The sequence below is a fragment of the Photinus pyralis genome, unplaced genomic scaffold (assembly GCF_008802855.1).
Source record: "Photinus pyralis isolate 1611_PpyrPB1 unplaced genomic scaffold, Ppyr1.3 Ppyr1.4_LG9, whole genome shotgun sequence".
Classification (NCBI taxonomy): domain Eukaryota; kingdom Metazoa; phylum Arthropoda; class Insecta; order Coleoptera; family Lampyridae; genus Photinus; species Photinus pyralis.
In genome coordinates, this window is record NW_022170878.1 from 6,382,104 (window position 1) to 6,395,375 (window position 13,272).

Consider the following 13,272-nt stretch of genomic DNA (forward strand, 5'->3'; position numbering starts at 1 on the left):
AACAAAGGCATGGAGTACGCCATGATTCAGATATCGTAGTTTATGCAAAATCAGCAAAATGTAAATAATATCAAATTGAGGCAAGAAATTCAATGATTAAATATCTAGTACAAGAAAGAATAAAATGGTTACTACCTGTAAATACACCTTCAAAACAAAATCACCCAAAATAATCAAGAATAATCAAAAAAACCGGGAAAGCGTGTGTCTTCTGTCGGCCTCGTCGCCATCTTCCCTCCATTCCCCTAGCTTCGTTACGAAAATCCCCTAGTATTCGGCATCTGCGCAAAACGGTCGTTGGTTATATACAGAGCATATTATATTTTTGTTTCAGATGTAAATGTGTGTTGCCTAACCATCAGGGTGGATTATCACACAAGTAAAGGTAAAAAAGACTAAAGAGAATACTACTCACAGGTACAAAAAATTCAAGTAAACAAACAATGAAATAAATAAATATCATTAAAATTATTGAATAGATCTCCAAGGCGTATGTAAATATTCACTAACGTTATAAAAATAATGACTTAATAAGTGCGCCTTAACGACTCTTTTAAATTAAAAAAAATTGTAAGGTTTGATACAATCAGGAACGATATTGTATAAGTCGACCCTTAGACTGTTATTTTTAGACCTACTTAGTTTATAATAGGGTGTTTTTATTTTTTTTGCTCCTCGTGTAGAATAGTTGTGAGAGAAGTGATTGGTTTCAAATTTATTTTTGTTTTTATGAATTTCCAATATGGTGTAATATATGAAAATAGATGGAAGGGGCATAATATTTAATTAAAATAGGTCGGCAGTGAGCACAATAGTCAGTATTTATGATTATATATATATTATATAAACAGTAAAGGCCCTAATATGGACCCTTGAGGGACTCCATGCTTAGTATTAATTAACTTAGAATATATACCGTCAATCAAAACACATTGCTTGCGATTATTAAGGTAGGTTGACATTAACGATCCCGTTAGTCCCCTAATCCCATATAATTGAAACTTATCTAACATAATATCAAACGAAACGCAGTCAAAAGCTTTGCACGTTAACGTGCGTGCATGTTTCAAGACCGTCTGTGTCCGGCATTACGCCCAACCACCAAACCCCGCGCTGGCACTCGACCTATCACTATTATCAGGTAACGACGTATTCTTCCCCGGAGACTGAGACGACTATATCCCTTTAAATACCCTGTATATTTCAAAGTCGGATGCAAACGGTCAAGTTGTTGGAGATTCTGGGGACATGAGCCACCGTCAAAACCACCTGTTGATATTAATTTTTTGAGTTTCCGAGGGAAGTGAAACTTGTTGATTGTTAAAGCTTGTTAGTGGCGGAAATATTGCATTCTGAGTTGTATTAATAGTTTTGCTTTGTTCTTGTGTTTGTGTTTAAGTTATATTCAGCCACTTGGGTGTCAGGTAAAATATTTTATGTAGTTCAACCTTATGTAGGTACCTATGAATTGTGCAATTTGTTATATCAGGTATTTTCCATCTACGAATCCTCCTATGAATAATATAGATCAGACATGTTTTTACAAGCTTCACATCACTCGCTATTCGGTATATAAATAACTAGTAAGGTGACTTATATCAATAAATGCATGAATGTGTTGCCTCTAACAATCTTAACTGCGCTACGGGTTAATAGGCAAATATGCCAGCCCAATCCCTAACAATACAACCGTGAAATAGGAGGGTAATCAAGCTGGCCCAAACCTAACAAATAACCAGGTTCACCACCCAATGACTAACTAAAATGTGAGTTGCCTTCTAGCCGTGACATGGGATGTTGTGACGAATATTCTACACATACTCTTTAAACGTCCCCTGCTACTTGAATACATCCATTAATTAAGCCAGCGTTACGTGTTTTGCTTAGGTGTTTGGTGTTTTAATTTGCTTGTGATTAACATAATTTGGATTTTATTCAAGGCTAAGGTTTTTTCTCAAGTCGCGCTCTTTTTCTCCTTGGCAGTCTGCTTTTGCGAGAGTGCGGCACCTTTAGGCATTGCTCGCTTTGCTTTTAATGTACCTACTACATCCCAATTCCCGGGTTTTCGGAATAAGTTTATATAATAAATAAACTCGCAGACATCACAGCGTTTTATTTGAGTGTTCCTGCCCGACTGAGTCCTGAGTAATTGTATTATCTTCGTGTAACGTAAGGGACGATCCGATCATGTGCCATTCTTTTGTTTTAAATTAATTAAGAAAGGTAACTGTGGAAAATGCTAAACTCACATTTTACATCACACCTACAGTATACAAAAATTAACAATCTGAGGAGGTAACTCTTGAATTTGAATAATTTAAATGTGATGTTAATTTAATACAACAAGTCAAAGAATGGCCAGTTTAAATAGATTTCGAAGCAGATCCACTCCTTTCCCATTTGTGAAAAATAATACTCGGAACATATTAATAATAATTAGCCGGACCTTATAAAGTCCAGAAAGTATCTGAGGGTTCTCGATATGGTAACCTTAGACTAAACAACACTCCGGCATTTATCTCTGTACGAACGAAACAGACGAAGGTGTTCAAATAGACTGTCGAGTATCCTTGATGATGAGTCAATAATAGTTTGCAGTAAGTTTATTGACATAAATATACATTTTCGGTATATAGTTCAAAAGCGGAAAGAACATACATGTTGCATCCAGTTTGAAAAGGTGTTTGCCTTATACATTTGGAAGTTTGTCATACGCTTCTTTGAAGTCGAGTTTGAAGTACCTACTTGTTCAACTTGGGCCCGGGACATTGATCACTCTCCCAATCATTTGAGCCAAGACTGTTACTAAAGTAAGCCAAGAATCTTGTGCAGAAGCATTTGAAGTTAACCTTCTGAAGTTGATCAATGTTACTCTTCAGCAGAGCTTCATCGCAATGGTCGCATCCCATATCGTGTCGTACTTCAATTTGCTTCGTACACTTGTTAAACTTGTCCTGGGGGCAATTGGCAATTTGATCATCGTTGAGTACGCACTTCCTCCACTCGTTTAGGTATTCGGAGTTTAGGCAACCCAAAGGAAACTTGATCAATTGCTGCCTGTGCACTTCCACATCGTAGCACCCCCACAACAATGTGGGGCTTTGGGGTAAATTTTTACATTAATGATTACTAGTACGAACTACCTGTCTATTCCGAAAGAGAACTACAGGTTATAAAGTCAAGGATAAAGAAGCGAAAGGGAAAAGGATGATGAGGATACCTTCACAAACATATAGATCAATTTTAAAGAAGCTGAGATGTCTGATTTCAAATTTCAAATGATCGATCTGCCTGATGAGGTAGATGCCGAAGTGATAAAAACTACTTCGCGGCATTCAACCTCGAAATACAACTTTAATCTAAGGTTGTCGTATCCAGGACCTTCAGATACCTTTTGGACTGGAGGAGGTTCGGCCAATTAACAATGCTGTTCGTGTGCTTTCTGTGAGAAACTTCGGAATGTTATCGGCCACAAATGGAAAAGGATTGGAGATAGCGGTACTTACGATAAAGAAGAAAAATGCAATTATATCCTTCCTATTGGAGTTTTTAGACGAATCCGTTCGCTAGTTATTCCAGAATCCCCAATTTAATGAATCCAATTGCTAGAGATTAATAAAATATGGGTAATGGCAGTAAAAATTCCGTGCGTTCTCAACTAACCTTTACCCTAAATAACCCCATACAAACCCAACTGTTGGTACTTAGGCGAAAGACAAAAAGGAAAGCACAGTAGTATGGACAAATAGAAAAAGACAAAGTCAAAAGAAGAAAAGAGGAAATGGAGCGGGAAAAATCCCCTAGCCGATGTTGTTGCTATGATCCGGAGGCCATCCTTTGTGCCCAACTAAACCATCCAAAGAATAAGAAGAAGGAAGAAAGAAAGAGATATGGAACATAAATAAATATTGAAGTCAAATCCAAAGAAGCATCCGGCGCAAACAAACGTCGGTTAACTTATAGGCTAAATACCTAATTCTACGCCTGAACGTAAAAGGTCCTAAGAATCTGGGAACCAATTTCGAGTCATCTTTAGTGGCATCAGACAAGGTCTTATTTTTTCGCCCGACCAGATCCCCTATCTCATAGTTCACATGCCTTGGTCGTAAGTCATTTGTTTCGGTCTTGACCGTCTTTAATGCGTACAGTGATATTGTCCTACAGTCCGAAACGTTGGTCCTTGGAGCCGAATCAAAATTTATTTTCGCTTATTTTGGTGTTTTCGAATCTTGAACGTCACTTTAACAATAGTTAAAATGATTCAAAATGTTAGTCCTTTGTGTTCAAAAAACAGAAGTAAATTAGCAACAGAAAAAATAGCATCTATTCAAGCATAATATAGGCACTTAAGTAGGTAAGCATACAATATTAATATATTTTAATGGAAACACTGTATTTAAACGTCTGGAAGGTTGTCATAAGCATCTTGGAAGTACTTGTTCAATTTGTGCCCCGGACACTTATCGTTATCCCAATCGTTTGAGCCGAGGTACTTGTTGAAGTAGCCCAAGAATCTTGTGCAGAAGCATTTGAAGTTAATTTTCTGAAGTTGATCAATGCTGTTCTTCAGTGCGCCAACGTCGCATTTGTCGCATCCCTTATCGTGGCGTACCGCAATTTGCTTGGTGCACTTGTTAAATTTGTCCTGGGGACAATCTACCGTTTGATCGTCGTTGAGTACGCACTTCCTCCATTCGCTGAGGTAATCGGAGTTGAGGCACCCGAAAGGAAACTTGATCAACTGTTGCCTTTGCACCTCGACATCGTCGCACTTTTGGGCGCGACAACGCTTGTATTCTGAAAAAATTCACATCAATTTGTTAAAATCTATACAGAGAAGAACTTACTTTGAGCATTGCAGGCAACGGCAAGGCAGACGACTATAATAGCTAAGACCTTCATTTTGAATGAACTGTAGATGACAATGCGCTTCCTGCTTTTATACCTGCCTTATCTTTTGTAGGTGTTCGTGATTTGCGCAAGTAAATTAAGTGTTTATTTACAATTTATCATCAGCAAGTACGGGATTCCCCTAATGGGGTAAACCATGGAATACTACTGCAACGCTATATTTGGATTTCGACGAATAATCTAATCTGTTGGACAATGTTCCGACTTTTCATTGTGTTTCCTTATCATTAGGTAAGATACCTTTATTGACTATGAATTTAGTGACGGTTATTTTATGGATCAATTTCTTTTTAATTAAGTTACACAACTATAATGGATTCAAAGTGCAAAGTTTCCAGATCGTTTTGGGAATTCACACATTTATGTGACATGGAACTTGCCAAGAAGACGTCAGGACTTGGTCCAAACGTTTAATTACTCTCTGGTAACAAATAATTAACATTTTCAAAAGAAACACACGAAGTGTTGGGTCTTGTCGTGGTTGTGGGGCTTGAGTAGTTCAGTGATCAAGGGGGCGTGTAACGGCCCCAAGTGAGAATCCAGACTAAAGACAACACAAAGATAAGTAGGTATTATCTTTGGACAACATCTTCGTGTTTGTGGCGTGCGAGGCGATCCCTAATAGCGGAAGAACGGATCCTGGTAGTTGAGTTACCCGAAGTGGCGACAGCACACTATCTACTTTGACCGGAAGGGAGGTCATGAATTCACAATTTTCGCAATTTCACAAAATTTCACGCATCTGACATAGATACTGAGACAAACAAACCCAATAAACCAGAGAGAACGTCCCAGGATACCCCACAAACTCTGATCTGATCCAAGAATTCGGCTTCGAATTCGACTCCTACAGTTGAGACTTCAGCGCCACAACAGCATTTTTGCACCTGACAGGCCTCCAAGTCAAAAAGATCACGAAACTTAGAATGAGTGTAACGGAAACCCGCAGAGGATTTAATTTTTTATTTTTGGGAGGACACTTCCCGGGTACAGTCCTGACCGTGTAATTGTGTATGAAATAATAGAAGCACTAACTTATCGCGACATAAGACGCGTCTTAGTTCAGATTACTGGCGGATGTTGCTAATTTTGCAGTATGGACTGATTTTGATTGGCGGAACCGACTAGCGGGACGTATTTTTGAAGTTGATTCGTGTCGTATCAGCCGTAGGACCCATTTTCACTTAAAGACGAATTTTCAGGTTTAAAAAGAGAAACTAACTGAAAATAAGAATTGTGGGCAATAATAATAAATGCTATTCAGAACGATTTGCATATTACAATACAATACAGGTTAAAACGTACAATTCATTAAGATAATCGGTACTTTTGACTAACCCTGTATATAATATTTTTTATTTTGTGAGTTTAATGGTTCTCTAAATATTACACACACTATTTGAAAGTCAATTATTAATAATTATTTAAAAAATAATAATTTCCATTGCGCGTTCGCGTGTTTCTGAAGTCGCGCTATTTACTTAAACTGCTAAAAAAAGGAAACAAATGGCCATTTCTTAAAAATTCCGGCAGAAAAACATTTTTGTGTCTTTTGGTCACAATTTATTCGATAGTACCAACAACAAACAAGTTAAAAAGTAATCGTAAACGATTTACATAAAGCGCATTTCCACTTGCATTCGTTTCCCATTTGTAGGATGCAAAGTTGGAACTGCGCATGCGCAAACCTAAATTTTGAAACTAAGGTTAGATTTTCCTTTGTTCCAAGCGCCTATATATCAAATTTCGTTTAAATTCTTCCATAAATAAAAAAGTTGGCACTGCGCATGCGCAAAACCATATTTTCAAATTAACGTTCGATTTTCATTTATTCCAAGTGCCTATGTATCAAATTTCATTCAAATACTTTTATAAATAAAAAAGTTTGCAATTTGGTTTAGAAATGGCCGAGATCGAGGTCGAGATGCGAAAAGGGCACTGTGAATTTTGAATCAATTCGACTCAACTTTTGGCATTGCGTATTATATGGATAAAGCTATGCCCATATTGAATTTAATGCAATTCAGTTCATAACTAACGGAGATGTAAAAGCGATCGGATATTTCTAAACAAAGTTATCGTTCACACGGACAGATAGAGGGACAGACAGACAAAGGAACAGAAGAACAGACCAACAGACAGACGACAGACAGCAATACAAAATTATAAACGATCTCTAGGATCGTTAATAAACGGCAAAAGTGTAAAATTATGGAACATGTAAAAAACGGTTTGTTGGTTTTTTTACAATAACTTTTTTTTGTAACCGGTACAGAAAAAATTCCTTCCTTGGTGCAAGACTCGACACCATAACGAACCAAATAGCGAAAAAAGTAAAACAATAGCTCTTAAGATAAAAAACTAGTAGCCTCTCAAAACGAGCGGACGGACGGACGGACAAAGTGGCCACAATAGCGCATTTTTTTTATTTTTGAAATGCGCTAAAAAGTTTCTCGTATGGTGAATTTTGCTCTGCGCGGATAATTAATGCGCGATTTTGTAAGGCTTGTTAAATCTACAGTAATACCAGGTAACGCATAATAATAATAATAATAATAATATTGTGGCCATTAATAGCTATGTTGGTAAGTATGAATTACATACTATCCCTAGATTTCCAATGTGAGTGTGTGAATATTTATTTTATTTTTTATTTTTTTTTAGAACCCTACATAACTTTACCAGACACAGACACTAATCGTTACTTGATTTTAATCCGTGCGATTAGTTAACCAGGCTAGACCTGAGTTCTCACAAGAAACACCGACCATAATAATAATAATAAGACGGCAAGAATAGGACCAGTCAACAACAAGGGACGTAGAGGGGTCGGATTCATTTACCAACCAGGAGCAATGAAACACAAGGAGGCTGAATTAAAAACTCAATTTATTCAAGACTAAAAGCAGGAGCAACCAAACCATATACATCACTTTCACTAGAATATTAAAGTAAAGAAGAATCTCATTTGGAGTCGCAAAACATGTAGGTTCAACTTTTAAATCTAATCTCAATAATAACAATAAAAGGTAGCTCTACATAATTTATTAAAGCGATTGAAATAGACACAAAGAAAAGTAAACAGTTTGAAGCAGACACCGTATTTAGCTTGTGTCTTTAGCATAAGCCTCCTTAAAGAATTTGTTCAATTTTGCCCCCGGGCATTTATCATTATCCCAGTCTGCGTTGCTTAAATGATCGTTGAAGTATCCCAAAAACTTTTTGTAGAAGCAACTGAAGTTAATTTTCTGAAGTTGATCGATGTTGTTCTTCAGTGCCACGGCGTCGCATTTGTCGCATCCCTTATCATGTCGAATTTTAATTTGCCTCGTGCACTTGTTAAATCTCTCCTGGAGACATTTGACACTTTGATCGTCTTGAAGGACGCACTTCCTCCACTCGCTTAGATAGTCAGTGTTGAGGCAACCAAAGGGGAAGTTTATCAGCTGTTGCCTTTGCACTTCGACATCTATACAATTTTTAGGACGACAACGTTTCAATTCTGCAAAAGATTAACGTTAATTAAAGGCGCATTACGGAATCTACTTACTTTTAGCGTTGCAACTTGAAAAGGCAAGGCACACTACGAGGATGGCTAAGTACTTCATGGTTGAAGAACAACTGAACGATTGTCCTTTTATATCGACCCTACACCTTTGTTTATTTCTATTTATGGGCAGCGTGGCTTTTCCATATTTACGGCTCTTCATTGTTTTGATCACAGATGAGACACTTTTATTTACATTAGACTGATTCGACAAGAGGAAACTTATTCTTATCGGACAATTTCCCAATTCACCGATTTACTTAGAGTTGGATGTATGTTAAATTTGGTACTAAATTCTTTGTACCTACCAAAATGCAGTTAACTACAAGTGTCACATAAATTCTTTACATCTGTAGACTCTATAGTTCAAGATTTCTTTAACCAAAGAGTATATATTAACAGAAACACTTTGATACTTAAAACACGCACAGATAATGCTATTGTTTATCCACATACTCAACAATCGTCCGATATGGCAAGTTCAAGTCATCAAAATAATGGTAAACTATTTACAAATACCTGTCATCAGAAACCAATTTCAACACAATTCTGACGTAAATTGATTTTACAGTCGCCGAAAAATTAAGAAAAAATGTAGTGAACTGTATTTGATTTGTCAGCGACTTTAGAAGAAAAGTGAGAAGTTTGGCCAATTAAAACCGTTTGTAGTAGATTTTGAATTAGTAGAAATTGAATTTATCCGAAAGTTACATTTTACTATAAAAATGGGTTTGGCATAGTTAAAAAAGAAAAGAATATCCATGTAAATAGGTTCAATTTGATTAGCCATAAAGTGAAATTTGTATAGAAGAAACAGAAAGGATACGAAGAAGGGATCTGGGAAATAAAACAGAGGAAGACTTTTTGAAAGATGAAAACCCGAGAAAAAGGGAGAACATAATAAGCGCAGGGGCGGACTGGCACGGGGGAGCGGGTGGCGATTGCCACCTAGCCTGTAGATCATAATGGCCCGTTGGAAATTTATAAGTATGTGCTGTATTTAGTTTCTTGCACTATTAATAAATTATTAACACGTTTCTCTAATTGGGATTGATCTCGGGGTTGATGTTAGGTTCTGTTTTAATTGAAGTGTTTTACAATGAATTTATCATTCTTTGTCGTAGTATTTTGAAAGTGCTGATATACAATGATAGGCGACGCACCTCGTGTGGATTGTATATTTTGTTACTTTTAATTATCAGCTGCAATTTAAAAAAAACTGTATGTTAATTGATTTTCGAAAAAGGAGTACTTTAAAATGTTTTTGTGGTGCAGCTCAGAGCTTGATTTTCGAAAAAGGAGTACTTTAAAATGTTTTTGTGGTGCAGCTCAGAGCTCCCCCCCCCCCACGGCACCTTCATTACTACACTAATACTTTAATGGCCCGTAAGTACACAGTCCGCCCCTGTGTATAACCTTCCTTTTTTACCAAAATTCGACTACACCAAAATTTCTCGGGAAAACACTTTTTCTTATTAATTTTGGGGCGTAGAATCCAAAACAATTCGTACTTTTTCGATCAGACTTCTCAATCAAAAGTTATAGACTAGAAACCAATTTCGAAAGAAAATTCAAAGGGCTGTAACTTTTGAACTAGTAGCCCAATCTTGGAACTGTTTGAAATTATGGATTCTACAGGCCACATTCTATAAGAAAATTTTTTTCCGGGTCGATCTGAGACAATTTTTTTTCGGGGCTCAAAAAAAGGCAGTGTATAACCTTCCTTTTTTACCAAAAATCGACTACACCAAAATTTCTCGGGAAAACACTTTTTCTTATTAATTTTGGTGCGTAGAATCCAAAACAATTCGTACTTTTTCGATCAGACTTCTCAATCAAAAGTTATAGACTAGAAACCAATTTCGAAAGAAAATTCAAAGGGCTGTAACTTTTGAACTAGTAGCCCAATCTTGGAACTGTTTGAAATTATGGATTCTACAGGCCACATTCTATAAGAAAATTTTTTTCCGGGTCGATCTGAGACAATTTTTTTTTCGGGGCTCAAAAAAAGGCAGTGTATAACCTTCCTTTTTACCAAAAATTGACTGCACCAAAATTTCTCGGGAAAACACTTTTTCTTATTAATTTTGGTGCGTAGAATCCAAAACAATTCGTACTTTTTCGATCAGACTTCTCAATCAAAAGTTATAGACAAGAAACCAATTTCGAAAGAAAATTCAAAGGGCTGTAACTTTTGAACTAGTAGCCCAATCTTGGAACTGTTTGAAATTATGGATTCTACAGGCCACATTCTATAAGAAAATTTTTTTTCCGGGCCGATCTGAGACAATTTTTATTTCGGGGCTCAAAAAAAGGCAGTGTATAACCTTCCTTTTTTACCAAAAATCGACTACACCAAAATTTCTCGGGAAAACACTTTTTTCTATTAATTTGGGTGCGTAGAATCCAAATCAATTCGTACTTTTTCGATCAGACTTCTCAATCAAAAGTTATAGACTAGAAACCAATTTCGAAAGAAAATTCCTAGTCTAGAAAACAATTTCGAAACTAAATTCAAAGGGCTGTAACTTTTGAAATAGTAGCCCAATCTTGGAACTGTTTGAAATTATGGATTCTACAGGCCACATTCTATAAGAAAAATTTTTTCCGGATCGATCTGAGACAATTTTTTTCAAAAAAAGGCAGTGTATAACCTTCCTTTTTTACCAAAAATCGACTGCACCAAAATTTCTCAGGAAAACACTTTATCTTATTAATTTTGGTGCGTAGAATCCAAAACAATTCGTACTTTTTCAATCGGACTTCTCAATCAAAAGTTTATAGACTAGAAACCAATTTCGAAAGAAAATTCAAAGGGCTGTAACTTTTGAACTAGTAGCCCAATCTTGGAACTGTTTGAAATTATGGATTCTACAGGCCACATTCTATAAAAAAAATTTTTTTCCGGATCGCTCTGAGACAATTTTTCTTTCGGGGCTCAAAGAAAGGCAGTGTTTAACCTTCCTTTTTTACCAAAAATCGACTGCACCAAAATTTCTCGAGAAAACACTTTTTCTTATTAATTTTGGTGCGTAGAATCCAAAACAATTCGTACTTTTTCGATTGGACTTGTCAATCAAAAGATATACACTAGAAACCAATTCCGAAAAAAATTCAAAGGGCTGTAACTTTTGAATTAGTAGCCCAATCTTGGAACTGTTTAAAATTATGGATTCTACAGGCCACATTCTATAAAAAAAAATTTTTTCCGGATCGCTCTGAGACAATTTTTCTTTCGGGGCTCAAAGAAAGGCAGTGTTTAACCTTCCTTTTTTACCAAAAATCGACTGCACCAAATTTCTCGGGAAAACACTTTTTCTTATTATTTTGGTGCGTAGAATCCAAAACAATTCGTACTTTTTCGATCAGACTTCTCAATCAAAAGTTATAGACTAGAAACCAAATTCGAAAGAAAATTCAAAGGGCTGTAACTTTTGAACTAGTAGCCCAATCTTGGAACTGTTTGAAATTATGGATTCTACAGGCCACATTCTACAAGAAAAATTTTTTTCCGAGTCGATCTGAGACAATTTTTTTTTCGCGCCAAAAAAAAGGCAGTGTTTTTAACCTTCCTTTTTTACCCAAAATTAACTGCACCAAAATTTCTCGGGAAAACACTTTTTCTTATTAATTTTGGTGCGTAGAATCCAAAACAATTCGTACTTTTTTCGATCAGACTACTCAATCAAAAGTTATAGACTAGAAACCAATTTCGAAAGAAAATTCAAAGGGCTGTAACTTTTGAACTAGTAGCCCAATCTTGGGACTGTTTGAAATTATGGATTCTACAGGCCACATTCTATAAGAAAATTTTTTTCCGGGTCGATCTGAGACAATTTTTTTTTCGGAGCTCAAAAAAAGGCAGTGTATAACCTTCCTTTTTTACCAAAAATCGACTACACCAAAATTTCTCGGGAAAACACTTTTTCTTATTAATTTGGGTGCGTAGAATCCAAATAAATTCGTACTTTTTCGATCAGACTTCTCAATCAAAAGTTATAGACTAGAAACCAATTTCGAAAAAAAATTCAAAAGGCTGTAACTTTTGAACTAGTAGCCCAATCTTGGAACTGTTTGAAATTATGGATTCTACAGGCCACATTCTATAAGGAAACTTTTTTTCCGGGTCGATCTGAGACAATTTTTTTTTCGGCCTCAAAAAAAGGCAGTGTATAACCTTCCTTTTTTACCAAAAATCGACTGCACCAAAATTTCTCGGGAAAACACTTTTTCTTATTAATTTTGGTGCGTAGAATCCAAAACAATTCGTACTTTTTCGATCAGACTTCTCAATCAAAAGTTATAGACTAGAAACCAATTTCGAAAGAAAATTCAAAGGGCTGTAACTTTTGAACTAGTAGCCCAATCTTGGAACTGTTTGAAATTATGGATTCTACAGGCCACATTCTATAAGAAAATTTTTTTTCCGGGCCGATCTGAGACAATTTTTTTTCGGGGCTCAAAAAAAGGCAGTGTATAACCTTCCTTTTTTACCAAAAATCGACTACACCAAAATTTCTCGGGAAAACACTTTTTCTTATTAATTTGGGTGCGTAGAATCCAAATCAATTCGTACTTTTTCGATCAGACTTCTCAATCAAAAGTTATAGACTAGAAACCAATTTCGAAAGAAAATTCAAAGGGCTGTAACTTTTGAACTAGTAGCCCAATCTTGGAACTGTTTGAAATTATGGATTCTACAGGCCACATTCTATAAGAAAATTTTTTTTCCGGGTCGATCTGAGACAATTTTTTTTCGGGGCTCAAAAAAAGGCAGTGTATAACCTTCCTTTTTTACCAAAAATCGACTACAC

General features: G+C 36.1%; 2 protein-coding genes across 2 annotated transcripts; both read right to left on the reverse strand.

The window, feature by feature from the left end:
- Positions 1 to 4,297: 4,297 nt before the first annotated feature.
- Positions 4,298 to 5,008, reverse strand: LOC116181487. The gene is made up of 2 exons (XM_031501867.1): positions 4,848 to 5,008; positions 4,298 to 4,797 (listed from the first exon to the last, which is right to left on the reverse strand). The coding sequence occupies exons 1-2, from the start codon at positions 4,900 to 4,902 to the stop codon at positions 4,397 to 4,399; spliced, it is 456 nt and encodes a 151-aa protein (XP_031357727.1). The 5' UTR covers positions 4,903 to 5,008; the 3' UTR covers positions 4,298 to 4,396.
- Positions 5,009 to 7,939: 2,931 nt separating this feature from the next.
- Positions 7,940 to 8,816, reverse strand: LOC116181205. The gene is made up of 2 exons (XM_031501501.1): positions 8,462 to 8,816; positions 7,940 to 8,413 (listed from the first exon to the last, which is right to left on the reverse strand). Exons 1-2 carry the CDS (start codon positions 8,619 to 8,621, stop codon positions 8,016 to 8,018), a joined length of 558 nt encoding a protein of 185 aa, XP_031357361.1. The 5' UTR covers positions 8,622 to 8,816; the 3' UTR covers positions 7,940 to 8,015.
- Positions 8,817 to 13,272: the final 4,456 nt, after the last annotated feature.

Excerpts from the sequence above, each read along its gene's own strand:
- LOC116181487 (XM_031501867.1), bottom strand. The coding sequence starts at position 4,902 with ATGAAGGTCTTAGCTATTATAGTCGTCTGCCTTGCCGTTGCCTGCAAT. Across the intron at positions 4,798-4,847 it reads CGTTGCCTGCAATGCTCAAA|AATACAAGCGTTGTCGCGCC; the intron begins GTAAGTTCTTCT and ends GAATTTTTTCAG.
- LOC116181205 (XM_031501501.1), bottom strand. The coding sequence starts at position 8,621 with ATGAAGAGCCGTAAATATGGAAAAGCCACGCTGCCCATAAATAGAAAT. Across the intron at positions 8,414-8,461 it reads TTCAAGTTGCAACGCTAAAA|AATTGAAACGTTGTCGTCCT; the intron begins GTAAGTAGATTC and ends AATCTTTTGCAG.